Raw genomic sequence first — 26,719 nt, 5'->3', positions numbered from 1 at the left:
GGTAGGTACCTGGGTCACACTGTATTATCTGAAAGGTTCGGTGTGGTAAAGAAAAGGAGAGTCAGGCTACATTTCTCAAAGGGAGGGAAAGTTTATTGCACCCCGGGCGGACCTCACAGACCCAAGGGGGGGGGGGTCAGTGGAGTCGCGCACGTTGTTAGGGGGAAGCAGGGTTTTATAGGGCGAGGAGAGGTCAGGTGGGTAGTTGGGCTCGGACGGCGGGAAAAGTTTGTAGGGCAGGTAGAGGTTCTTTGTCTGAGATGAGACTCATAGGGGGAGGGGGGAGGCTCATTGTCTGAGTCCTCCAGGCAGGTATCCGCATTCCTGCCCCCCAGGTGGGCTTCCTGGTTGGCTCCTGCATTCTGGCTTCCTGCATGGACCTTTCATTATCAAAACTATTCAACTGTTATAGAGCAGCCCCGATACAAAACGGGGTGACTGACTGTGGGTCCTCACCCGCGTGCTTCAAAGGACTTATCAATACTCTACGGCAGGCACACGCAAAAGGTTAATAAAAGGTTTATTTACAAGGGAAGGGCAAATGAGGAAATGTACAACTCAGGGAGAAAAGTGGAAGACAAAGTTTTAAATGGGTCCTACCCGATCCACCGATCTGGAACCCCAAATGGTACTCTGAGAGCTGGCCTCAAGCCAGGAGGTGAGAGCAACCCCAAGGCCCACGTGTTTGGTTTTTATACCACTCTTGGCTGCTTAACTCCACCCTCATGTCCCAGCCACCTTCCCTTCGGTGATGACGGGATTTGTCTTTCCCAATGTCCTGATGGCTTTGGTCTGGAGTGAGGGTGGAGTCCACAAAGCCTGTATGGGATTAGCTCAGACCATCCTTTCCCCCTAACATAGCCACTGTTATGTCAATGAAAATAACAAATAAATAAACGAAGGGGAAATGCGAAAAAGTTAAAGGGAATGACACAGGGCGGTCCCTTGAAGAGAGCAGCCCATTCATACATCCACCAAGGTCTAGGCCCTGCAGATTCCACTCGGCATCTAGCTCCGCTCCCCTTTAGGCCTCTTTGGCTCAATCCCGCGTCCGAGCCAAAGAAGAGGAGCAAAGTCCTCAGACCACGGCGGTACCGCCCCGGGGCAAAGGGAAGAAGCAGGAATCGTGGCAAAATGCTGAATAAGACTTCGCCCTCGCTTCGCCCCACTCCAAGATGGAAGGCCAGTGGCTTCACCCGACTCCCGAGGACCCCTTCCCATTGGCTAGCTGGGACAGGGGCTTGCCAACAATATTGGTGCTTATTGGTCAATCTAGGACTGTTGCTAACGCGATTGGTGAAGTCGCCATTAGAAGGCGTCGCTCAAAATTTTTCAAACGCAAACCAGGTTCCAGCACGGGAAGGAAAGGAACAGCTTGATGCGGAGGCGGGATCAAGGAAATGGCAGCCTGCATTGGTTCACCAGAGGCTGAGGGGCGGCTCTTGTACGCTCCGTCCTTGTGATTCGTCCATTTCGGGTAGAGGGGGCGGGTACTTCGAAAAGCGGCATAAGCGCCTCTTTCGATTGGCCAAATCTAGCGAGAGGCGGAGCGCCTGCGGCGGCTGATTGGCGGGGCAGGTGAAGAAGGCGGGGCTATGACCCGGAGGTTTTGTTGTGAGGGTCGGTTGTCAAGCAGCGTCCAATCAGAGCAGGGGATGGAGGCAAGTGGGGGTCGCGCCTGGAGCAGAGCCTCGGCCTCCGGAGCCGCCGCTGCAGGTAGAGTGGGCCGAGGGGGCGAGGAGGCTCCGCGACCGTGGGCGGGGAAGTCGGCCCAGCCCGGCGGGGCGGGGCGGGGCGGGCGGCGGCTCCGGCGGTGGGGACGCCGGCTTCCGCGCCCCGCAAGCTGAGAGGAGTAGGGGGGATCTGGCGAGGCCGAGGGACCAGCCCCAGCCTCGGGACTGGCGGGACCCGCTTGGGGGCTGGAAGGAAAAGCCCGGGAGGCCGGAAGCAGAGCTGGGGGTCTGCAGGAGGATGGATGATGACGAGGGACCCAAAAAGCAGGAGAGTGAATGAATGGGGGATACCGCGAGCAGAGGGGGAAAGAATTAGAGGGGGTGCAGAAGAGGCAGGAGCCAAGTGAGGGAACTCGGGAGACAGGACGTGCCCGGGTGGGGCTTGGGGAAGGGGTGTGCACGGGAGCACTGGAGAGGCAGCTGGGGGAACCCGGTAGACAGATAAGGAGAGCAGAGGGTTCATGGGAAAGAGGTGTGGGGTTAGGCGGCCCCATGAGGTAACCTTTTGTAGTTCAGGAGTCATTCTGACTCGAATCGGGCCCGAACCTCGTTCCCAGCACTATCCTTGGAATCGCAGGGCCAGGAGTAATTCCCGTGCCACAGACTGGGGAGTTGGATCCTCAGGGCCCTGTTTGAGGTTTTCCCCAGAGAAGACTTCAAATGCCTGGCTGTGGGCTGCCTCTCATGGGCCACTAAGCTTAGCTTCTGACTCCACCCCCTTCCCATACAAAACAGTGACAAAACAGTGACTCTATCTGAAATCTGTCTGAACTGCAGACATGTGGTCTTCCCCGCCCCACTGCGGCTGCTGCACTTCAGGTGGCCAGGATTCTGGAGCAGAGACTCCTCCCAGCATCCTGGCCTCCGGGAGGACCTGTTTTTTTCTCTGGGTTCCAAGTGGCCCCTCTCCAGCTTCTCAAACCCAATTTGTAGTGCAGCTTCTGACTCTGGTGGCATTGGTGGGTGTCCGTCTTATCAAGTGGCCTCGGTGATGCAGGGAGCTGCAGCCACAGTTCTGCAAACCCAGGGTCCCCCAGCTACCATTGAGTGTTCCTAACAAGCCATCCCTGTTTCCATTCCAGCCCAGTGGTAAGCTGAGATGGCTCAAGCCTGACATTCCATGACCCAGGATCCCAACGGACATACACAGGCTGCTGCTGTGGTTGCTGTGGACGATTTAAAACCGCAAGGTGGTCGGGGGCCGCAAGACAAGGCATTCCCTCTGCCTGGATGTGTGGGAATTCCCTGCCAACTTGATTGGCTAATCTGGGGGGGATCCACCCCCCACCCCAGGAGGAAGCACTGTCTATTTTGTGGGTGGAGCTTCAGGTGCCAGCCAGCTGAAGGATGGCCACCCCTGTGGTGACCAAGACCGCCTGGAAGTTGCGTGAGTAGTTTTCATTTTTCTTTCTCACCCCATTTTGTTAGCTGCTTGTTGCTTGAACTCCCAACTTTGTCTCTTGTTGTTTTGGGTTTTTTTAAGATTTATTTATTCATGCATACAAGAACCAGGGTACAGGCCAGATGTGCGGGAGGGTGAGAGGATTCACCAGAGAGAGTGGGGAACAGAACAGGCAGACTGACTGAAATACACTGCTGAGGGGAGCAGCGGGCAAGACAGGAGAGGTCTGCCGCGCCCTGTGGGTAGCTCCCTGGTGGGGGGATCGAACCCACGCTGCAGAGGCTGCGGACAGCTTCACAGTGCTGTGCCACCAGGGGAATTTTGTCTCTTGTTTTTGGCCCAGGGAGAGAATCTCTTAGTAAGAGACCAAGATGCAAATCGTGACTTTGGCCCTTCTTAGCTGGGTGGCATCGGGCAGGTGTTTTAGCCTCTCTGAGGTTTACTTTCCTGTCTGTGAGATAATAACACCTACTTCCTAGAGTTGCTCTGAGATTCAGGTGAGATGATGAACATAAGTGCAGGATTTCCAGTTAGGCTGGTAGGCGGATGGGTGAGAAAGCGTGAAAGATGTTCCCAGCATTTTCAGACATCTCACAAGTCAAGTGCTCCCATCAGATGAGGGCATCGGGACTGGGTGGAGGTGAGAGGAAAGGCAGAGGGGTGACAAGAGGGCTCTGGAATGTAATAGCACTGGCACCCCCTAGTACAACATTACTCGACACTGTTAGTTCCAGGCTCTGCTTGTAGGACCCCTTTATGCTCTTAAAAAGTATTGAGGACCCCAAAGAGTTTTTGTTCATAGGAGTTATATCAATATTTCCATGCTAAAAAAGAATACTGAGACACTTTCAAACACACACGCCATTGGCGATGTCAATACCTGTCACTTATCTCTGGAAAACTCTGCTTGTGAGCAAAGACGGTATAAAAAGTAGTAGTGGTATGAGAATAATGGTGATTCTCTTAGTCCCCCGGAAGGAAGGAGGCTGATGTTGGGGTTCAGAGTTCATATTTTGAGAGCATATTTTGCTGTGCACGTTGGTGCCTCTGTGGGGCTCTCTGCACCTCTCAGGATCGGCTGGCATGGGTTTGGTCTACTCATACTGGTCACCTCCGCTGGGGGCTACCCCGGACTTTGCATGGCGCCACCATTTTCTAACTGAGACCCTGGGCAAAGCCCCTTGCTGGGCCTCAATGTCTTCAATTGTAAAATGAGAGATTTGGGCCAATTTCAAGTTATTCCTCATAATCCCAGGGTTCTGAAAACCTTGTTATGGGTCCCCCCAAGGGTGCACTTTTGGCATCACGACTCTGTTTATTGGGGTTGTGTGTCTATCCCTTTGACCGCTGACCTTTCCTGACATGGAGACAATGGAGTGCGAAATAGACGAGGTCCCTGTGCTGTGGGGCTCAGCTTGGGGACAGGGACAGACAGGAATCAGGTAACCACACACCTTCACTTCTCCATCTCTCCTCCAAGCTGGGGCTTGTGCTTTGACTCGGTTTACTTGATGATGGAGGCTGGGAGCAGAACGTGTAAGCTATCCAAATAGCATGTGCAAAGGCCCAGAGGCAGGAAGCTCAGTGCGTTGGAAGTAGGCATGGGCTGTGGCACAGCAGTGAGGAGCATGTGGTGCCATGTGAGGTTGCTGAGGTCTTGGGGGACACCTGAGCACAAGCTCCCAGCTCTTCTGAGGCTTTGGATTAATCTGAAAGGCAAGGCCTAGCTGTCAAAGTATTCTGTCTTGGGGGTGGGTAACGTGATCAGGCATAGTGCTCCCCAGCTCTGATTGGGACATGGGGCCCAGGTTATGCCACCTGAGCTTGGGAAACTGGTGTGGCCTGTGCCACAGGGCGGAGCCAGCAGTCAGCCTGGCCTTCCAGTAGATGCTGAGATTTTATTTATTTGCATTAAAATTCACTACCCACAGACCCGGGCCATTGGTGGTTACTGTCCTTTAGGCCAGAATTGGACTCGTGGGCCTGTGCCCTGTGCCCTTTGCCTGATGCCCATGCTATTTTCCCCCACTGCACCCCCATCCCTCCATGGACTCTAGTCAGTCCCTGGTGAGGCTGCTTTGTGGGTAGGAGCATGGTTTGAGCCCTTCTAGAAGGGTCCAACCTCTAAATCACTCTCATCCTAGAGTTTGGTTCTTCCAGCTGGAGTCCATGTCTCGGGAGCCATCTGCTCAGGCTATCACAGAAGAACCTCATCCCTCTTGTCTCCCACTGTCTCCCACTGTCTCCACGGTGCTGAGCAGAGTAGGCTCCCGGGAAACATTGTTCTATGAATTATGGCTGTTTTCAGGAGCCATAGTCCTGAGGCCCAGGGAGGCGGGACCCAGCCAGAACCTTGCTTGAGAAGGATGAGAGTTGGGGTTGACAGGCCTATGGGTGGGTCATGGTGGAGACAGAGCATGTGGGGAGTGTCTTCAGAGAAGGGGAGAGGCCCGAGGCTTGGGAACGGTGTTCTGGAAGAGGTTGCTTGTCATTTCTGGGTTGGGCAATCACTTGGGTCTGGCAGATGCTTTTGAACAAACAAGTGTCTGGGGCCAGAGCACGCCAGGCATCAGTCCCTACAATCCCCAGGGGACACAAGAGAGGGACCCAGCTCCCTTGGATCCAAATGATGGTGTCGCCAAATCCCTAGGTGACATTTAGGTCTTCAGGGGCCTCTTGTTCCCACTGGGGCTGGGAGCAACCTGTGCTGGCTCTGGCCTGACCGGGCCCTGAAGTTGGGTGTCATCTGTGAGATCCAGCCTGTAACCTGGTCCCCTGAGGAGTCGCAATGGCTCCTGAAGCCAGGCCCCCTGGCAAACATGCCTCCTGGCGCATTTTCCCCACTGCCCTGTGGTCTGAAGCCCCACAGCATCCCAGGCAGCCTGGAAGCCTGTTGAGCTTCCAGGAACTCAGGGGAGGCCCTCTGTGGAACTGCAGAGCGTCTGCCCTCACTCAAGCCAGCCTCCCAGTTGCCTCAGGGCATTGATAGTTGGGGTTTTCCCTCCACTGTATGGGGAAACCTGTCCTTTCTCCTCTGCTTCCCAGGAGGAACTAACTCAGGTACTGAGTGGAAGCCTGGCTCCTCTTGGTGCCTTCCCCATGTTTTGTTTCCTCTGAAGTCCAGTCCATGCCTTCTGAGGCCTGTGTCTGCTGCCCCATGGCTGGCCATCCAGGCTGGGGCCCAAGCTCGAGGCTGCCCACCATGGCCAGACCTTCTGCTCTGTCCAGTCAGCCCTCACTCCCACCCTGGCACCCAGGGCTTTCCGCTGTGTCCTGGCCCCTCCTCACACAGCTTACAGTCCTATGCCTGCCCGGGTCTCCCTGTGGTGACTAACCCTTAGCCTGCCTGACATCCAGAGGGCCCTCTCTCCAACACAGCCACGTGCTCCAGAATCCTCAGCAGCACCCAAGCCAGACATTATTACTACCCACATCTACCAGACAAGGAGCCTGGTTCCAGAGGGGTGAGTGGCTTGCCAAAGGCCACATGGCTGACAGTGCCAGAGCTTAGGCTAGAACTCGATCCACGTTTCTGGAACTGGGGCCTGATGCCCAGGGTGAGCTCACCTGGATGCGGCCTGTCTGGAGTTGACTTGAGTGGTTCCTGAAGGGTGTTCCCTAAAAGGGGGTAATGCACACAGCCGAGGGGCACCGTGTGGTACGAGTCAAATGGTTTCATTTTTCTTACTGTATCATAGGAAAGGTGTGAATGAACATACCGAGTAGAATTTCATGGATATCATTGCTTAAAAGACCACTGAATAAAAACAGCCAGTCAGTTTAAAAATTGAGCCTAGTAACTCAGTCATGACCCGATGATGTGCGGAGGAAGGAAAAAATCATGGTGCCTGCAGGACAGGAATGGCTGAATCGAGAGTCGCTTCTGCCTCGCGTCCAAGCCCTACCTGTCAGCTGTTTCTGCTGCCCATGTGGGTGTCTGGGCACCAAAGGGGAGTCACAGGGGCCAGGGCCAAAGCTGGTGGCAGACAGGGCGGGGCCTGCGCCTCCTCACGTGGCCCAGTCTAGCCCCCTGACCCTTCTCTCTGCCCTTTGTACACACAGAGGAGATCGTCGCCCATGCCAGCAATGTGTCCTCACTGGTGCTGGGCAAAGCCTCCGGGAGACTGCTGGCCACGGGCGGGGATGACTGTCGCGTCAACCTGTGGTCCATCAACAAGCCCAACTGCATCATGGTGAGCCTCGTGGTCCACAGGGGCAGGGCCAGGCTTGGGGAGGGCCTTGGGAGGGCCTGTGGGCAGCAGGGCTGTCAGCAGGGGAACAGGCAGCTTTTCAGACTCTCTAGGTCCCAGCACACCCTCTCCCCTATCCTTCAGGCATCAGCCTCCACTATCCCCAACCTGGGGTGGGGAGACACAGTTCATCATCATCAGTGCCTCCCCCAGCCATCTGCTCAGGAAGACCCAGGACACCCCCGGATGGCTGGACGGTGGAAGGCAGTCTTTGGGAATGGGGGAGTCTCCTGGGTGTGGGCAGAACTCCAGGCCGCCTGTGCTAGAAAGTTCTGATGAGCCCACCAGCCCTGAGGCTGCCTGTCAGCTCCACAGGATGGGAGGTGGGTGGCATTTATTTTCACTCATCTCCCACCTCTGCCCACGAACAAAGATGGAGCGCACCTGGTGGGAGCTGCTAGGGAGCTGTCTGTAACAGCATTTCCCCACGAGTTACACAACTGTATTCAGCACCAAAAGGTTCTGCAGAGCAGGGAAGCATACAGAAAGAAAGCATGCAGGCAGGTATTACACATAGTTTCATTATCCAAAGACCATGACAGTTGCTGTTTCAGTGTCTGTCCTTCTAGGAGCTAATGTAGCCCTCTCACATGCATGTGCGTGTGTGCAGAACTGTGCACACACACGCGCGCGCGCACATGCACACGTAAATATCCAACAGCAGGTTTTCAGACCCTGTCTTACTCGACTGCAGCCTGGGTGTTTAAAATAACAATATTGTGAGCATTCTCCTGTGTCAGCCAATATTCTTCTGCAAAGTGCTGTTTAATGGCTCCATGGCATTACAGGAAGGAGCCAGAATGAACTTAGCCCCGCCCTGTTCCCAGCATGGAGGTCATTTCCAGTTTTGGGCTCAGCCACAGCGATCGACATCCTCATCTACCTGAATCTTTGAGCAGATCAGTGACCATTATGTTCAACCTAGGGGTGCGCTTTTTAGAAAGCTTTCAAACGTGCAGCCAAGTGGCCGGCCAGGGGCCGATGTCCACTCTGACTGCAGCTGGAGCCCGCCCCGCCCTGCCCCTCAGCCTCACAGCAGAAAGAATCGCCATTCTTTGGAATCTTGGCCAAGTCAAGATGAAAGGGGGTGGGAGGTGATTTTTATGAGTAGAACCAAATCACCTCAGTGTTTTGGGGAGACCCAGTGAAGATCTGGGCTTTGCTCTGAACCTCAGCCAGGGGTAAGACCAGAATAGATTGTTCTTTGTGATTGTTTTTAGGGCTCCAGTGTGTTACCTACCCCCCCCTCCTCAGTGTCAAAGTAACATATACAAGGTGAGAAAGAATCAAGGCTGAAAAAATGGACATGAAGTGACCCTGTGCCCTCGTCCCTAGAGAGACACAGTGGTTGGGGCTGGTCTCAGCCTGTGCCTGTCCCCTCAGTAGGGCCAGGAAGGGCACAGGGCAGGAACTCTGCGATCGGGCAGACAGGTGAAGGAGGAGTCCTGGAGCCCTTGGTGGCTTTTGCAGGCTTTTGTTGGGATTACCAGGTACACGGCAGGCAGGGGGCCCAGGGGGCCGGGAGCCTGGCAGGCCTCCCAGCCCCCGGCGAGTGCTCACTCTTTCTGGGCTCTCCTGCCTTCTCTCGTGGCCTTTTCTGCTGCTGGTTCTCTCGTTCCCTTCTGCTCTGGTTTCTGCTTCCTTTCGCTCTCGTCTGCTCCTCTGGCATTCCCGTGACGCTGCCCTTATAAGCCCAGTCTCTCAGCCCAGGTGAACCCACCTACGTAGGCCCACACGCCCTCTAGGCGCCCGCCGTCAGGCATGCGTTCAGAACTGCAGGATCCATCATCCATCCTAATGGCGAGAGGGCAGAAAAGCCTGACACTTTTTACCTTACCCTACACCCCGCATCATCACCTCTCCGCGCTCCCCTGCCCGGCCCTTCTCCTTATTTTAGGCCCCGCCACCCCTCAGCCGGCAGTCCACCGGGAGCTATTATTGAATACGTGTGAACTCAGTGTCACTTCCAGATGATCCGGGGAAAACTGAAGTCCCTTCTTCCCTGACCCCACGTCCCTTCCTAGAGACACCACGGCTTCTGATTTCTGTGTCCCCCCCAGGATGATCTTACACATTTATGAAGAGTTATGTCCACCTTCCCCAGCCCCTCCTTTTTCACCCCAGTGACCTCATACCACACACCCCGCCCTTTATCTTTTCTCTCTGAAAGTATCACGGTGATAGGACTGTGCCGTCGCCGGAGGGCTGCCTCGTTCATTGATCTGGCCGGAGGGTGCTCCATCGCACGGGGTACTGGGGGGGACCACAGCTTATCCAGCTTCCCGTCACGGGTGTTTCTATTGTTACAACCTCGTGTCCAGCCCTCCCCGCCGTGGGTAACGCAGGTCTGCGTGTCTCGTGTGTGAGCGTGTGGAGGGGCAGCTGCAGAGCGGAGGTGCTGGGGTGCAGGGCGTATGCCAACCCACATGTGCAGAGACGGTGCCCAGGTGTCCCCGTGGACTTTGTACCTGTCTCTGCTCCTGCCGGTGGGGTTCAGGAGTCAGACAAGCTGCCTGTAACTGTCTGGGTGTCGGGTAGTTCTGAGGAGTCGTGGTCCCCCCTCATCCCAGCCCCTGTGGAGCACTGGTGGAGCCAGCACTGATGGAGTCGGCCTTGGGGCAGTGCCGGGCAGGAGCGGCAGGCGCATGGACTTGAGATTCAGCCTCCTCTCCAGAAAGCTGGAAATGCTGGCACCTCCCACCCCTCACAAGGAGCGGGGCCTGGGGCATGCCCTGCTGGGAGCCTGGCACCATCGTGCAGTGGGGGCAGCTCCCAGGTATCCTGAAGGGCCAAGATGTGTGTCGCTGACCAGTCAGAACCTGGTTCTGCCTCAGTTTCCCCTCCTGAGGGGCTTGGGCCAGGCTCAGAGTGGAGGTGGGAGCAGAGCTGAGGCAGGGGTGGTTCGGATTCAGGGTGAAAGGGTCAGCTGCTCCCTGCGCCCCTGGGCCCCAGGCCAGGGTGCAGGTGATATGCATGCCTGGAGCACAGTGGGAAGTGGACGGGGAAGCAGGTGGGGGATGACAGGCCTGGCCCACTGTTGGCCCCGGGAGCTGAGGCTGAGGGAAGCAGGTGAGGCTGGAGGCAGCCTTCCCACTTGAGCCACTTCTCACTGACACTCTTCCCGGGGACCTGGAATCTGGGGCAGCCTCGGGGGTCTGTCCATGCAGGCGCTGAAGCTGCCCCCCTCTCTCCACAGAGCCTGACGGGCCACACATCCCCAGTGGAGAGCGTCCGTCTCAACACCCCCGAGGAGCTCATCGTGGCCGGCTCTCAGTCAGGCTCCATCCGCGTCTGGGACCTGGAAGCTGCCAAAAGTAGGTGCCGCTTGCTTTCCCTCTGTGCTGCGCTGCACTCACGCTGTCTCACGCTTTGCCGCTTCCTTCAGGAAGCCTGCCCTGACTAGGCTGGAGCGCTGAGCAGTCTGTGACTGCCCCCCTGCCCGTGTCCTAGGTGACTAGCAGCAGCCACACGCGCTACTGTCTGAGCAGCGGCACAAAGGGACCCCCGGGCAGAGTCTGAATGGACAACTGTGTGGCTGGGTGGTGGGTGTCTGTGTGGACTCGGAACCTGGAACGACATCAAGTGCTGCCAGGGGTCCCGTGGGTCCCAGAAATACCTGAGGTCGTCATGTTGGAGAGCGGGGTTTAGGGGTCCATGCTCTGCTTGTGGGGGCCTCAGGAAAAAAGGATGCTCCTGGGCCTCTGCGGTGATGGCGTCTCCCCTGGTCATGTTGTTTGAGGAGCGAGGGCCCCATGATCTTTCTGGTAACAAAGAGGGGCTGCGTGCCCAAGGTCTAGTGTGTGGTGCTACAGCCTGGTCACGCGGAGGACCAGGGCCTGCTGTGCTCGGGCATCGCCAGACTTGAGGGCCAGGAGGGGCAAGTGCAGGCTGGCTGGGCTGCTGAGACCGCAGAGAGGCTGGTCAGGAGGCAGTTCACTTCCTGGGGCGCCTGCATCTCAGTGGGTGGTACCGCCATCCACTGCTCATTTAAGGGGAAGGGACAAGAGAGAGAAAGGCCAAGGACACCGTGATTGTTTCACGCCTCGTGGGGATGTGTGGATTTCCTTGAGGTGGGCAAAGGACGAAGACTGAAGGCTTCTGGAACTCTGGGCTCAGGACTCTAGGGCTGGCTGTTCTTCATTACAGACACATGGCCCAGACCCCTAGACGGCCTCAGTAGGGCATGGCCCAGAATCTGCCTTCGGGGTGATTCTGATGCAGAGCCACATCAGCAAGCTGAGAGATGGGCGGACTGACACCTGAGAGGGCATCACGCTTGTTAAAGACCCGTGGCTGGGGTGGCAGAGCCTGGGACACAGATCTTGGTGTCAAGACCCCCTCCCGGTGCTTGCCACCGACCATGGCTGCCTTGAATCTGGGGTGCTCTCCAGTAGAAGAGAATCTTGCCCTCAGCCGCCTCAGCAGGGAGAGCTAAGACCTCAGGCCCGCCTCCACCCCCACCCCCCACAGCGTGAGCGAAACAACGCAGAGAAGCACACTGGTACCCAGGTGCAGGACGTGTTCTGACGGCTGCTTGGCCGCCACGTTGGTGCCCCGAAACGTGGCCTGTCATTAGGGAGATTCGGCAGGAGCCCAAGCAGCTACTCGGCTAGAGGATTTAGAGGACGAGGCAGACGGACCTCAGACACCTCCTCTGGGCCGTTCCCAGATCCTGTAATGAACTCCGGCATCAGGAGGCCTTCCGCGGGCCCTCCTGGAGCAGAAGCGCACGGGCAGAAGTCACGCCTGAAGAATGTGACCCTGCCTGCTCTCCTCGGCGCAGCCAGAGGCTGGGGGCGGGCCAGTGGATCCCACAGGAAGGAAGGACACGTCGCGGAGCCAGCCCACGTGGGGCAGGGGCAGGACCAGCCCCATCCCCTGGGGCAGGGCAGCATTTTGGAAGCTGCCTGTGAGATGCAAAGCAAGTGGACTGGCGTGGATGTGGACATGAGCCTGCTGCCTCCGAGCCCTGGACCATGCGCAAGGCTGCCTTGCCCAGCAAGGCGGTGCACAGCCCTAGCGATGCATGACAACTCCAGGGACCCAGGAAGGCAGCCACTCAGGTTTTGGTGCACTGGAGTCACGGACTGGACAGATGTGCGGGTACCTTGCCAGCTTCAGGGAAGAATATCAAGGTGGCTTCTTCCCAGCTCGCACCCCATGGGGCCTGCTGCAGAGGCTACCTGGTGGGGTGTGTGGACGCAGTGGGCAGTGGGACGGAGTTTGTCCTCAAGTGGACAACAGCCAGAGCTGCTCACTCTTATCCTGCCTCTGGTGCTCCTGGCCCTGTCCTGGGAGCTTTGGACAGAGGAGCCCTCGACCCAGGTAACGGGTCGCCTGGTGCTGCTGGAGAGTCAGGCTTGATTTCCGTCTGGCTCCTGCTGACCTTAGGCGGCTGCTTTGTCTCTGTATCAGGCCCTGGCCCCCCTCCTAGCACTTCTGGGGAGGGGGATGAGTACGAATGTGCAGAAATCTCTTAGCCTATCCTAGAACCAGAACCACAACTTCTGTGAAGTGCAGCGGACATCCTGGGGAAGAGGGAGGTGCCTCCTCGCAGTGAGTATTAGCTCATCATTGGGTCCAGAAGATAGAGGACCAGGACCCGTGCTCTGAGGCCTGAGGAAGGTCCAGCTTGGGAACAGAGAAAAGACAGTGAAGGTGCATCTTGCTTAGGGAGAAATTAGAGCAATAATGATACTTACCGCCCCTCACGACCGAGCATGCGTCAGGCCCTTGCTACGCATTTATGTTCATTTCCTTGCTTGATTCACACCATGGCCCAACATGACGCCCAGAGAAGGTAAGGGATTCCCCAAGGTCCATAGGAAGCAAGGAGCCAAGTCAGGACTGAAACCAGTTCTGTCTGGCTCCAGAGCCCTGGACCCGGACCTTGAGAGATGTGAAGCAGTTGTCCAACAGAGTTCATTTAATTCATCCAGCACTTGGAGCCTAGCTCTGTAGTCTCTAAAACTTGACATCTGGTGTCTCTTTGAACATCTCTTACGAGCACTCTACCTTCCAAGGCACGCTGTTTCGCCTTGGCTCAAACCTGGGTGACTGGACCCACAGCCCTTGGCAGCTCCCTTGTGGAATGATTGGGTTTGTTCAGAGGACTTATAAATCTTTCTTAAAGTTTATTTCTTTATGCATACAAGAACTGGGGTGTAGGCCAGAGGTGTGTGAGGTGAGAGGAGACACCAGAGACAGAGTGGGGAGCAGAACAGACAGATCTAATGAGATACACTGCTGAGGGGAGCAGTGGGCGAGACAGGAGAGGTCTGCTGCATCATGGGGGTAGCTCCCTGGCCGGGAAACATGGCTACCGATCTCTTGATAGTGCTGTGTCTTGAATCCCTGTGCCACCAGGAAGGCCCAGGACTTACAAATCTTTTAAAAACTAACACATGAGCCTAAAGACTCAGATTCGAGTGCTACTAGAGACGGTAACACAGTTTGCCTGTGGGTGTGTCTGGACCACGAAGCTGCTTGCAAAACCTTGAAGGCTGGCAGACCTAGTTTCCTAGCCCACCACTCCTGAGGGTTCTCCCTCTGCGACCTTCCTCCCTCCTGGCTTTCCTCCCAACCTCCCTCCTGATCTTCCTCCTGAACTATGAGTTTTATTGAGGTCTCCTTGGACTACAACTGTGTATATTGAAGGGTTATAGGTTCAGTATAGTTCAGGGGCTCCCTCCCTTTGGTCTCTACACCCCTAGTCATTGCTGTGTGCATTCAAGGAAAGTTCATGTTTGCCGATTTCAAGTTATGGCATGTTTAAAGTGGTGTCTCGGATTCATGGAAAATACTTTATGGGACGTAGTGATTGCATTTCCCAAACCAGGCCTACAGCATTCAGAAAGCGTTCTGTACCGGGTGTTCGTGATCTACGCCCTGAAATAGCCTGAAAGTAGAAGCGAAGGGTTAGTGCAATGGGTAATGGGTTAATGGGTCCATTTAGCTGATGAGGTATAGCTGGCCTTGTTTTCAGGCCCTGCTCATCTTATTCCTCTTGCGTCAGTTTCAAGGTCCTTAACGGGTACTCTGAAACGCGCTAGGCTGGAGGCCTCGCCAGTGGCGTAGGGGCTTAAGGCTCAGTGCTATCAATACGGACTGCCTGAGTTCGAGCCCCGGCCGGGGAGCCTAAACGCAGGTATGGTGCAGCAGACCTGCGTATTGTCTGCTGCATCCCCCAGCTGTTGTTAAGGGGGAGGGGGAATCTCCCTCTCCCCCTTCCCCCTCCCACGCCAAGTTAACAATTCCACAAAATGAAGCCCTCCCAAGGAGTAAACTATGTCGCTGCAGCGCAGCACCTCGTCTTCAGCACCAAGATCACTTGGACTAGACTGGTGTGAACACCAGGGTCACCCCAGACATGCCCACCACTGCCTTCAACTCACTGACAGCCTGCTCAGTTACCACTCAAATCAAGCCTTCCTGGATTTCTCTTTTCGACTAAGTAGCTTCCCCAATTTGAACATCCCTGTCCTTGTGCCGTCTTGGGGTGGGTTGAGGTTGGGGGGGGGGGGGTGCGGCCGTGGGCAACCTGGTAATACGCTGCATGTCCCCAGCATCTGATCCCAGCGCCATGGCTCTGACGGGGGGGGGGGGGGGGGGGCTTTGCATGGGAAGGCAACGGCGGGGGGAGTGTTACAGTAGGTTTACTGGGGATCCAGGTAATGACAGAATGACTATCTTTTCTCACATGTTAGTATGCTGGTTGATTACCCCCCTTTTTGGTGGGACCCTTACTGGCAGCCGGGGAACGAACCGGCGCTGCAGAGGCTGCGGGCAGCCTTGCAGCCCAGCGCTCAACCGCTGCGCCACCAGGGGAGGTCCTTCCCCCCCATTTTAGAAGTCTGCTTTTAAACTTTTCTGTGCAGTTAATAGCGCACGCACACAGATGAGCACAGCAGCCCCTCTGCTGGCCTTGTGCTTTGCCGCTCACACCGTTGTCTGTCTCTACTTGGTTAGTTCTTCGCACACTCATGGGACACAAGGCCAACATCTGCAGCCTGGATTTCCACCCCTATGGCGAGTTCGTAGCATCAGGTTCCCAGGATACCAACATTAAGGTGAGACGCCCCTCAGTGCCCTGTTGTCAGTGGGATGGGCCTCGTGCCCTGCTGCGGGGAGGGGTGGGCCTTGGCTCACAGCCTCCTAGAGAAGGGTCTGGGAGGCATTTGTCCAGCATTTCTGCTCACTTGGCTGCCCGTTTTGGTGCACATTCTCCACACCCTGTCACTCGGGGGCGGGGGGGGGGGGCGGTGTGTAATGGCCTGGCTGCACACTGTCCTCCCGACCAGGCTCACCTTGGAGGTGACCGCTCCTGACTCTGCCCTGTACACTCTCCCCACAGCTCTGGGACATCAGGAGGAAAGGCTGCGTCTTCCGATACAGGGTAAGGTGGGCACCCCGCCAAACATACCACACGTACCCCAGGCATGGCGATGGGGTGACGTCCAGGCCTGGCTGGATGGGTACTGCTCCCTGATGGGAGGGTACTGCTCTCCAACGCGGGTGAGAACATGAGAAATGAGTCTAAATGAGAACTCTGAAGCTGAGTGGCTGTGTCTGGGTGGTCCACCTGAACCCCAACTTTCCATGCATCCCCCCAGAGCCAGGTTTTCCCACCTGTGCTCCATGTTCTGGCTTATCCAGACAGCTGACAGGTGCCATTAGTGAGGGAGGATCTTATGAGTTTGGAAGCACTGAGTTTAATGAATTATTTGTGGGGATTTTTAGACTCTGGGACATGAAGAGAGGGTCTTAATTCCCCCAAAGAGGTATTAGATGTTGTGTCCCGAACTGTGTAGTTACACATGCTTGATCCCTAGAGCCCCCTGCATACTGGGAGTCCTTGCCATGAGGGAGAAGTGCCCACCAGGATACCCACCTGGGGCTCCTTGTCCCCTCTGCCTGTTCTCCAGGCAGCCCGGCTTGCAGGCCAGGGATGGCGGAGGGTGGTGGGGAGAGAAGCCCCTTGGGCCTGGACCCCTTGGATGAGCCAGCGTTCTGTCCTCTCTCAGGGGCACAGCCAGGCCGTGCGGTGTCTCCGGTTCAGCCCCGATGGGAAATGGTTAGCATCAGCTGCAGACGACCACATGGTGAAGGTAGCTCCTGGCTAACCTGGGCCCAGAACTACGGTGGGGGCTGGGGGCTGCTGATCACACTCAAGCCAGTCCTGGGCTTCCTGCTGATCAGGCCCCCATGTCTCAAGCCTTTCCAGAATGGGGTGGGGGCATGGATAAAGAGCATGGGCTAGAATAGAGGGAGGGATCAGCACAGTTGCCCGGCCTCTTTCTGACATCCACCCTGCCCTGACCGCCCCCCCACCAGCTCTGGGATCTGACTGCTGGCAAAATGATGTCCGAGTTCCCTGGCCACGCGGGGCCTGTCAACGTGGTAGAGTTTCACCCCAACGAGTACCTCCTGGCTTCTGGCAGTTCTGACAGGTGAGAGGGGACAGGCCTGTCACCCATGACTGCTCTCCCTCACATCTGTCCTGTGGTTCCCCAATTTGGCTGTCGGGGGTGTCATATGCCTGATGATCCCACAGAAACTGAAGAAATTCCAGTCAAGGCAGCATCGGAGCCCCTCCCTATTCACCTTCCCCATACTGGTGCCAGCATGAGTGGCACCAACCAGGCCCAGCATGAGTGGGCTGGTCCCTTGGAGGGAGCCGTGACTAGAGAGAAACTGGGCACCCCAGCATAACCTGGCTGCTTTTGCAGGACCATCCGTTTCTGGGATCTGGAGAAATTCCAGATGGTGAGCTGCATCGAAGGGGAGCCAGGGCCCGTTAGGTACGCAGGTGGGGCATGAGCCTGGCCTCTCCCAGGAGCAGGCCGTGCACGCGGGCGGGCTTTTCCCACCTCTGCTTCCGCTCCCTTCTGTCCCGAGCACCCCTCAGCCTCCCTGGGTTTCTTGGGACCCACAGCCACCTCTCGCCTGGCCCAGGAGTGTCCTCTTCAACCCCGACGGCTGCTGCCTGTACAGCGGCTGCCAGGACTCGCTACGTGTCTATGGCTGGGAGCCCGAACGCTGCTTCGATGTGGTCCTCGTCAACTGGGGCAAGGTGGCCGACTTGGCCATCTGCAACAACCAGCTGGTGAGCGAGCGGCCCACCCCCCAACCTTCCTGTAGCCCAGCTGGGATCCCGCCCCTTGCCGTCACCCCAGAGCCTGCCCCAGAGGGTCTGGCCCCAGCTCTGCCACTTCCTGCAGATAGGCGTGGCCTTCTCCCAGAGCAACGTGTCCTCTTATGTGGTGGACCTGACGCGGGTCACCAGGACAGGCACGGTGGCCCAGGACCCTGTGCAGGACAGCCAGCCCCTGGCCCAGCAGCCACCCCAGACCAGCGCTCCCCTTCGGCGCATATACGAGCGACCCAGCACCACCTGCAGCAAGCCTCAGAGGTAGGGTGCTCTGGGCCTCGGGGGTTGCAGGGATGCACAGGAGATGGGTTCGGCCCTGGGAAGCCTTGAGCTCACTGGGGGACCCGGGCCTCCCTTTGGCTTTGCTCCGCAGGGTGAAGCAGAACTCGGAGAGCGAGCGCCGCAGCCCCAGCAGTGAGGATGACCGGGACGAGCGGGAGTCGCGGGCGGAGATCCAGAACACGGAGGACTACAATGAGATCTTCCAGCCCAAGAACAGAATCAGTGAGCCCGGGCCCTCCCCTATGCCGGAGGGCAGACTGACAGATGGACGGAGGGAGGCGGGACAGAGGTCAGGAAGTTGGGAGGGAGGGAGGTTGGTCTGGAGGACAGAGGGGGAGGGAGGTTGGGAGGTCAGGAGGAAGGTCAGGACGGACAGGTTTGTAGGGAGGGAGGCTGGAGAGAAAGTTGGGAGGAGGGTGAGCCAGAGGAAGGAGAGAAAGGAGGGAAGTCCAGGGGAGGGAGGCCCTGAGGAAGGTCAAAGAGAAGGTGAGAAGGGAGGGAGGCCTGGAGGTCCAAGGGAAGAAGGTCCAAGAGGGCAGATCAGGGCCCTCTCCTCTCTCCCCCCATGGCTTCCATCTCCCCAACTTCACATTCACACCCATTTTGTTTTAAGGTCGCACCCCGCCCCGAAGGACTGAGCCTTTCCCAGCACCCCCGGAGGATGTTGCACCCCCAGAAGATGGTGAGTTCAGGCCCACCCCCACCCTGACTTCGCTCATGCTGCAGGCACAGCCTCACAGCGGGCCTGCTGAGATGCCGGCTGGAGAAGAGCCAGGCGCGTGGCAGAGATGGGGTGTGAGGCTTTGTGGGGGCCACGTCAGCCCTGTGAGGAGGGAAGGAGCCAACAGGTGCAGGCCACCCACTACTACTTGGGTGTTGGGGTTTTGCTTCTGGAGGCTTTAAGGGAGAAAACACCATCTGTTTATTGAGAAGGGGCCAGGCCACCCCTGTCCTTCACAGCATCCCTCCCTGCCACTGGCTCTGTCTTCTCGTCTCCCTTCTTGAGGCTTCTGAAGGGCCTCTCCCTCCTGCACTTCCTGCCTTGGTGATGGGGTTACCACTCCCCAGAGCTCCCCAGGTTCCATGCACACATGGCCCTAGTCTGCTCTGAGAGCGTTGTGAGCGGGTGAGTGGGAGGGCACAGCCCACCCAGCACTGCTAAAGGCGCTTTCCCAGCTGCCCAAGCTGCCCCACTGTCTCCTGTATCATCACCCCCAATTACATACGCCAGCCGGCATCCCACCCCAAGCTGGGCCTTCCCACCATTCCCATTCACTGACTCCAGCCAATGAACCTTTCCTCGTATCCACAGACGTGGCCACAGCAAAGGAGGCAGCCAAGGCCAGCCCAGCCGTGGACACGCAGTTTCCGGTGCCAAACGTATGTCCGGCTGGGGAGGACCTGGTGAGGGCACCAGGGCAGCGGGGGTGGGGTGGGGCTGGAGTCCTGAACCAGCATGGAGGGTCTCCCATGCCAGGGGCAGAGAGGAAGGCCTCAGACTGGCCGCCCACTGAGCTCTGAACCCCTCCAGCTCGAAGTCCCACCCCGGCCCCCAGTCGTCACGCCCACCCCTGCTCCCAAGGCCGAGCCTGCCATCATCCCTGCCACCCGGAATGAGCCCATTGGACTGAAGGCCTCCGACTTCCTGCCTGTAAGTGGGGGGACCCAGCCCAAGGGTGGGGTGAAGGCCTGGGGGGAGCGAGGGCAGAGCTTTGCTGCTAGCCTCTGGGCATCTGTCCTGCCAGGCCGTGAAGATGCCCCAGCAGGCGGAGCTGGTTGATGAGGACGCCATGTCGCAGATCCGCAAAGGCCACGACACCATGTGTGTCGTTCTCACCAGCCGCCACAAGAACCTGGACACCGTGCGGGCCGTGTGGACGACGGGCGACATCAAGGCAAGCCCTGCCCCTGCCCTGCGCTGGGCTGCACCCGGGGAGGCCCGGGGCAGGAGTAGGGGGCCCTTGGTCATTACCATCCTCACAAGCTGCTTGTATTCAGCACCTGTTCTTGGGCCTGGCCGCGTGCTCATTTTAGCTAGTCTTACAAACACCCACAGCAAACCCCATCACCACACCACACCCGGCTGGGTCCACTGTCCCCAGCCCCCTCTGACAGGTGTTCTGTCTGCACAGACGTCAGTGGACTCGGCCGTGGCCATCAACGACCTGTCGGTGGTGGTGGATCTCCTTAACATTGTCAACCAGAAAGCGTAAGTGCTGCGGTGGGTGGGGTGGGTGCCCGGCCGGGGTGGGGCACTGAGCATGTCTTGCCATCTCCCCAGCTCCCTGTGGAAGCTGGACCTGTGCACCACGGTCCTGCCACAGATCGAGAAGCTTCTGCAGAGCAAGTATGAGAGGTATGCCCCGGGAGGCCGCACCTGCTCCCCAGGGGGAGGGGCGGGGGCAGGAGCCCCCGCAGGGGCCGCAGGGAGCGCCAGGCCAGTGCCCATGTGTGGCCGCTGCGCTGCTGTCCCCTCTAAGCGCTGGAGGAACCAGCGTGAAAACAAGCCCATGCCACCTCTGATCTGCCTTTGCTCCCTCTGTCTGTGGCTCTATCCGTCGTCCATCCCTGAAGTTACGTCCAGACGGGCTGCACCTCTCTGAAGCTGATCCTGCAGCGGTTTCTGCCCCTGATCACAGACATCCTGTCAGCCCCACCTTCCGTTGGTGTGGACATCAGCCGGGAGGAGAGGTGAGGGCTCAGGCAGTGCTGGGGTACAGGGCTCTAGGGCACGCTTGTGAGGTGATTGTGCCGGGGTGGCTGCTCGGAGTGGGGGTCACGTCTAGGCTCCTCCGTGGCCCAGCTCTGCCCTGAGCCCTGGCTGGGATTGGGTGGGTCCTCTGCACTTGGGCCTCAGCTCTCCTCTGGGAGGAGGTGGGCACCATGAGACCATCGGCAGCCCTGGGGTCGGATGTGGGTCACAGTGGCCTTGCTCTCTGCGTCCCTCCCACACTACCCTGCCCTCGGCCCACAGGCTACACAAGTGCCGGCTCTGCTACAAGCAGCTCAGGAGCATCAGCGGCCTCGTCAAGAGCAAGTCGGGCTTGAGCGGCCGCCACGGCAGTGCCTTCCGCGAGCTGCACCTGCTCATGGCCAGTTTGGACTGAGGAGACCAGTGGGTGGGGGCGCGCCTCAGCCCCCACTCTGATTCCTGGTGTGCCCACTGCCCACGAGCCTCAGCCCAGCCCCCACTGCTGCCCTGTGGCCATCATGGAGGTGGCGGCATCGGCTCACTGGCCACCTCCATAGCCCCGAACTCTCAAACAACTCTGGCAACGGCTGCCCAGCTTGGCCCAGCTCTTGCTTCTTGGGGCAGCAAACCGAGCCCTGGGGCTGCTGCTGTAATTTATAAGGCAAATTTTATTAAATTTGTAACTATGGCCTGGTTTCCTTACTGGTCATGTGGCCCTCCCTGGCCTCTTCAGAAAGAACACTCCCTGCAAGCCTGTGCCAAACTGTGGCCAGCAGGGGGCAGCAGAGCGGTGGCCAGCGCAGATAACTCTGGAAGAGGAAAGAGACAGCAACACCCCCTTCTGTGGACAGGACAAACAGGTGAGGGGTGGGCCCCACTAGCCCACCCCTCTGCCTTGGTCACATCTCAGCTGTCCTATAGATGTCCAAGGCCAGCCAACAGCTGTACACTGCAGGGTGCACTGCAGGACCCACCACCAGGCTGGCCAGGGCCCAGCACCCTCCCCCAACTCCCCAGGGGCCTTCTAAGGATGGGCCTGCAAGGGCAACTCCCGTCCTCTAAGGAGGAGGATTCTGAACAATCTTTATTCCCTGCTGGAGCCCCCAGGGCTGACTGGGCAGAATAAGCTCTCCTGACCTGGGTGTCAGCCCCAAAGGGCTGACAAAGACAGCAGCTGTTGGGTTCAGTCTCAGAGGGAGGACCCCTCTTAACCCCTACTCAGGTTCCCCAAGTTTGGGGCCAGGTGCAGACCAACTACACTTGTGGTTGGGGTCCTCAGACACTCGGGGGTGGGAGGAGCTGGGCCTCCCACTGGTGGACATTCAGGACCCGTGACTTAGAGGGCAGGTTGGGAGGGGGTAGGCAGGCCAACAGTGTCTGCCCATGCCCTGCTCCCTGTGATCTGACTGGGGTCACGAGAGCAACTCTTTCAGGCTACACTTGTGTAAAAAGGCTTTTATTTTCATAAGTATAAATGGCTAAACTTCCAAAAGTTCTTAAATAGGATTTCAGAGGGAGAAAAATGTCAAGAGGCCAGTGAGCAAGGAGAGTGCCTGATGGCAGGCAGAAGAGGGGAGCAGCAGAATCCCCGCCCACTGGCCTCCTGCCAGCCATAAATACAGCCAGGCCCACGGCGGCAGGGCCTGCTCCTATGTACACCTAGGAGGACTATGTACACGCCAGTGCGGGAGGGGGCGTGGACCGCATGGGGCACCCGCCGGCCCGCCCAGTCCCCACAGTTCCTGGGCTGCCTCAGCCCGTCCACCACAGAAAGGGCCCTGCAGGCTGGGGAGAGTTGGGTCGGCAGGGGCCACCCTCCCACACATTACTACCCTCTCCACAAGGGCCCGCTCTCGGCAGCCTGGGCCCGCCAGGTGGAACAGGCCATCCCCACCTTTCCAGCCCATGCTAGCCACAGCCGAGAGACACCATTTCCTTTCGAACATGTTTCTCATCTCTGAGGGAAGACAGGCCAGGAGGAGCCTCCACACTGCCTTCTGCCTCCCAGGCTCCAGCACTGCAGCAGGAGCAGGCCAGCGAGGCCTCAGGACCCAGCTCCTGGCCCGAGGGACGACCGCGTCTCTCACACAGGCACCGGCCTGGACTTCCCTGCAGGGGGGGAGGAGGGTTGTCAGCACCGGCACAGTCTGGGGACCCCTGAGAGCAGGCGGGAGCCGGGCAGAAGCGCACAGACAGCACACAGCGGAGGGACAGGCCCAGCCCTGAGCAGCAGAACTCCCGGCGCAGCCCTGCAACCCAAGGCAGCCAGGCAGGCGGGTGGGCGGCAGCCCTGGGCCGCTGGCCCCACACTCACCTGGAGACGGCAGCGCCAGCCTTCAGGCTGAAATCAAAGCGACAGACGTCTCACTGGTGGGTTTACCCTGGGCCAGGAGCCCCCTGAACTCTGCTGCCCCTGCTCCTTTGAACTCAAGTATCGGCCAGGCCCTTACATGCGTGGGGTCAAGTTGGGGGTGGGGTGGAGCCCTTCATTCTGGTCCTGGGGCTAGAGTCACTCCTCCCTGGAGTGAAGCCCTGCCTTTCCCACCTCTGGGAGCCACAGGCAGCCCAGCCTAGAACAGGGTCCTGGCCCTTCAGACAGCAGCCCCAGTGGGGCTACCCCCTCACCAAGGGGCCTCAAGCCCAGCCCTGGGTGACTGCTTCCCAAGGCTGGCTGAGGTCGGGCAACAGGTTCTGGAGAGTTCTTATACACTCTTTTAAAAGGAAAAACAAGAAAAAGCCCATCCAGGTGCAGGCAACCCGGTGGCTGTGATGGCTGCTGGGGAGGCCTTCCTGCCACCCGCCCGGCCCGCGCCCCAACGCTCACCTGAGGGCTGCAGCTTCCTCCGGATGGAGCCCGGGCGGCTCGAGGTCCCAGAGCTGGGAGCCGAATGGGCGCGTGCTGAGGGCTGTGGGGGCGTCTGGGACGCTGTCTCCCACTGTCGGCAGAAACAGGGGTGGGGTGGGAAGGGGGCCTGCCCTGGCCCCTCCATGCTTCCTTCCCCTCCTAGCCTCCCGAAACTGCGCGTCTCTAAAATGGGCGCCAGCCCTCCACCTCCTGATCGCGAGAACTGCACCAGCTCAAGGGCATTAACTCAACACCAGGCACCTGTGCTCCTGGCGCCCCTCAGCTGATGACCCACACATGCCTCCGAGGCCAAGAAGAAATGGGCTAAAGAGACCACTAGGTTTGGGTTCAAGTTGCTCTTCTACCCCCTCGGGCATCTCCTGTCTGCTCCCCAGGCCCGCCCTCCCGCTCATGACCCGGGAGTCTCTGTCCCAGGGGCACCCCGAGACAGGCCTACAGTGGTCCGGTACCTCCAGATGCTCCTGACTGGACCAGGACCCGAGCTCTGCCCTGCGGACCCCGGGGCCCAGCTCCACCGAGCGCACCCGCTCAGCAAACTTGAGGGAGTAGAGCGTCTCGCTGGTGTTCTTCTCCACGGGAGACACCTAGGAGACAGGAGAGCTCGCACCCCACCCGAGCCAGCTGCCCCCACAGAACTGGAAGGGGCAGCACGCTCCAGGTTTGGGGGGGGGTGGAGCTCACAGCCAGAGCTTCTGGGGGGAGTCAGAAGGTGAGGTGGCAGCGATGGGGGCACATGGAGGTGCACGTGGTCAGGTCTGCAGGGGGAGCTGGGAGGCAGGCCACTGACTCTGGAGCTGCTGAGGACAAGGGTCCCTTCCCTGCACAGCACGGAGTACCCAGGAGGGGACCCCTGGTCTAGGCGCTGCCTGGACCCCCGGACGCTGACCGCCACCCCACCCTGCCCACCCTCTGCCCTCACCTGCACCACCATGAGGGTCTTGCTGTCCCCGCTGAGCGAGTCCTGCAGCAGGTAGGTGAGCTTGGAGTTGCGGAAGGGCACGTGGCCCTGGCGGGAGCGCAGGGCGGCGATGACGTCCCCCAGGGCGGACAGCGACTTGTTGATGTGCTGCGCCTCCCGCAGGCGGCTGCCCTCGGCGCCCGACTTGCCCACGCGCTCCGAGCCGGCCAAGTCCACCAGGTTCAGCTTCCCTGCGGGGCGGACACGGGCAGGTCAAGGCCGCCCCACGGGGGTGCAGGGGCCCGGGCCGGCCGGGGCCTCACTCACCGGTGGTGCGCACGCCCGTGCTGCCGTCCACGCCGCGCACCGTCACGATGAGCAGCGCGTGCGAGCGGGAGCTGTGCTCGTTCAGGTTGGTGAACTCCGTGGTGCGGTTGGTGTGGCCGAACTCAAACACCTGCGGGGGCGACGCGCTCAGCACTTCGCAGAGGAAGAAACTGAGCGCAGGGCCGCGGGGGACTGCCAGGCCCGGACAGCAGCGCCCGCGTGGACCCCGGCTCTGCGCTCCTCCCGCCCTGCTGTCTCCGGGTCCCCTCAGCATCGTCCACCTGGCCGCCGGCCCCGCACCTTGTTGATGTCCTCCACGCTCTGCACCTGGAACTCGGTCAGCCCCGGCACGTACAGCTGCCCGCTGCCGTCTGGGCACAGCCGGATCTCCAGTTTCTCCTGAGGCTCCTGTCCCAGCAGGTCCCTGGAGGGACACGCAGGCGGCCGTTACCCACCCCCCTCCACTCCTGCCTCGGCTGCACTACGCCTTGCTCCCCCAGGCTAGAATGTCCCCCGGCCCGACCCCTGAGCTTCGGCTAGTGTCCCTGCCCTCCGCCAGCGGCCCCCTGCACTTGGCAGAGGGTGGGGACCAACCCTGCAGTGCCCCGGTGCACAGACCCCGTGGCAGGGCTCTCCAAGGCCCCACTCTGGTTTACTGCCACCCAAAGCAGCCCACAGGTAGGGGGAAGCAGCTTGTGGGGAAAAAGCGCCTGTTTGGGGTGCCCCTCACGAGCTCAGAGAGAGCCTTCCTCCCTGCTGCTGCCTGGGGTCGGCCCCAGCACAGGCCCCACCCGTCGGAACCTAGGGCTAAGCCTGCCTGGGCTCTTGACTGCCTTCTATGGCCCTGGCCCTCTGGGGAGACCCTGCTTCCTATCCCCCATGGCTCCACACAAAGCCTCAGGGCCTCAAGCTCCGGGAGGCCTGAGCCCCCTGTGAGGGCCTCCCACGGGGGGCCTCCCACCTGAGGACCTCGTTGTAGATCTCGGCCGCGCTCACGGTGATGGTGTATTCCCAGTCGGCCGCCTTCTCCTGCACCTCGGAGAACAGCAGCTGCAGGGCCCGCTGGTTGATGCCGGGGTTCTCCAGGGTCCCCTGGGGTAGAAGGACAACCCCAGTGAACCTGCCACCCCGCCACAAAGGGTGAGCCTTGCAGACATGCACGCGGCATCTGTGGCCCCACGCCCCACTACACTGCCCGGAGCCCTCACCTGGCTGCCCTTCTGCCCTTCCACCAGTGGCAGGCAATCTCACCTCCGGCATCTCAGTCCCCCTCACCTTTAAAATGACAGCACCCCACTAGGGCCACCCCGGGACTTGAAGCAGACCACCCAGGTGAAGCACTGACAGGGTGCTGGGCACCAGACACACATGGGGGGGCCACCTGGAAGGGGGCAGTGGGAACCTAACTACCTTGCCGCTGCCCAATGTCAGGGAGGGCACGAGCCAGGCTCTGTGCAGAGGTGGCACAGGCAGCGCTGGCAAGTGCCTGGGTTGGGATGTGCTGGCTGGCTTTTCTAGACAGAAACATGGAGCCCGCACCTCCCCTTAAATGGCACCTCCGTCCCACTCCCACTCAGTACTCGCAGCTCCTGCCCAGGCACATGGCAAGCCTGTTGTCCCCAATGCCTGAGAGCACCCCCTCGAGGGCCAGGGAAATGCTAACAAACCAAAGACACCCTCTGGGGCAGCTTTGCAATTTTTCTACAGTCAAGATTCTTTTTCCTCTCAATGCCCCATGTCCCCAACCACACCCCAGAGAGAGGGGGATGGTCATAAGTAGGGATATGAGCCCTATCCTGGGGCCACAGGCAAAGCTGGGCACCCCATGATGGCCCCCACTGGCCAGTGTCACCCGCTGTCCTTGGATCTCCTCGAAGGCCCACACTTGCCTCATTCATCCTGATGCCCCCAGGGCCCAACATGGGGTGGTCACGCAGTGGGAGTGCATTAAACCCACATCCTGCCCATGACTGACCCCTCCTGATCCCAGGCCAGGGCCCCCCTGTTGTCAGCACGCCTGCCCCTTCCCCACACCTGGCAGGACAACAACAGGTGCACCTGGGTAAGGTGTCCCCTCTTTGGGGCCTGCTGCCTGGGGGTCAACACTAATAACCACGGG

The 26,719-nt window shown here is 59.2% G+C and overlaps 2 protein-coding genes across 7 annotated transcripts in view; one reads left to right on the top strand and one right to left on the bottom strand.

Moving 5' to 3' along the window:
- The first annotated feature begins 1,584 nt into the window (after positions 1-1,584).
- On the top strand, positions 1,585-21,275 carry KATNB1 (katanin regulatory subunit B1). The gene is made up of 20 exons (XM_037516466.2): positions 1,585-1,716; positions 2,816-3,120; positions 7,198-7,328; positions 10,582-10,699; positions 15,354-15,454; positions 15,739-15,780; positions 16,409-16,492; positions 16,719-16,834; positions 17,114-17,185; positions 17,340-17,490; positions 17,606-17,796; positions 17,909-18,039; positions 18,431-18,499; positions 19,130-19,197; positions 19,349-19,468; positions 19,563-19,712; positions 19,950-20,026; positions 20,099-20,173; positions 20,392-20,508; positions 20,792-21,275. The coding sequence occupies exons 2-20, from the start codon at positions 3,081-3,083 to the stop codon at positions 20,922-20,924; spliced, it is 1,986 nt and encodes a 661-aa protein (XP_037372363.1). The 5' UTR covers positions 1,585-1,716; positions 2,816-3,080; the 3' UTR covers positions 20,925-21,275.
- A 369-nt stretch (positions 21,276-21,644) lies between these two features.
- Positions 21,645-26,719, bottom strand: part of KIFC3 (kinesin family member C3) — a 29,988-nt gene continuing 24,913 nt past the window's right edge. For 3 of the 6 annotated variants that reach the window (XM_037516458.2, XM_037516457.2, XM_037516460.2), the window contains 7 exons: positions 25,562-25,692; positions 24,901-25,024; positions 24,601-24,730; positions 24,295-24,524; positions 23,825-23,959; positions 23,334-23,445; positions 21,645-22,618 (listed from right to left, as the gene is read on the bottom strand). In XM_037516458.2, coding sequence (XP_037372355.2) covers positions 22,593-22,618; positions 23,334-23,445; positions 23,825-23,959; positions 24,295-24,524; positions 24,601-24,730; positions 24,901-25,024; positions 25,562-25,692 — 888 coding nt within the window. In that variant the 3' untranslated portion in view covers positions 21,645-22,592. Of the gene's footprint in view, positions 22,619-22,823; positions 22,851-23,333; positions 23,446-23,824; positions 23,960-24,294; positions 24,525-24,600; positions 24,731-24,900; positions 25,025-25,561; positions 25,693-26,719 lie in introns of all 6 variants that reach the window. The other 3 variants (XM_037516461.2, XM_037516462.2, XM_037516459.2) reach the window with 2 other exon arrangements.

Source organism: Talpa occidentalis, unplaced genomic scaffold (genome assembly GCF_014898055.3).
Source record: "Talpa occidentalis isolate TD23 unplaced genomic scaffold, MPIMG_talOcc4v2.1 talOcc4.17, whole genome shotgun sequence".
Taxonomy (NCBI): domain Eukaryota; kingdom Metazoa; phylum Chordata; class Mammalia; order Eulipotyphla; family Talpidae; genus Talpa; species Talpa occidentalis.
The sequence above is the reverse complement of the archived record's forward strand: the minus strand, read 5'-3'. Positions and strand labels throughout refer to the sequence as shown.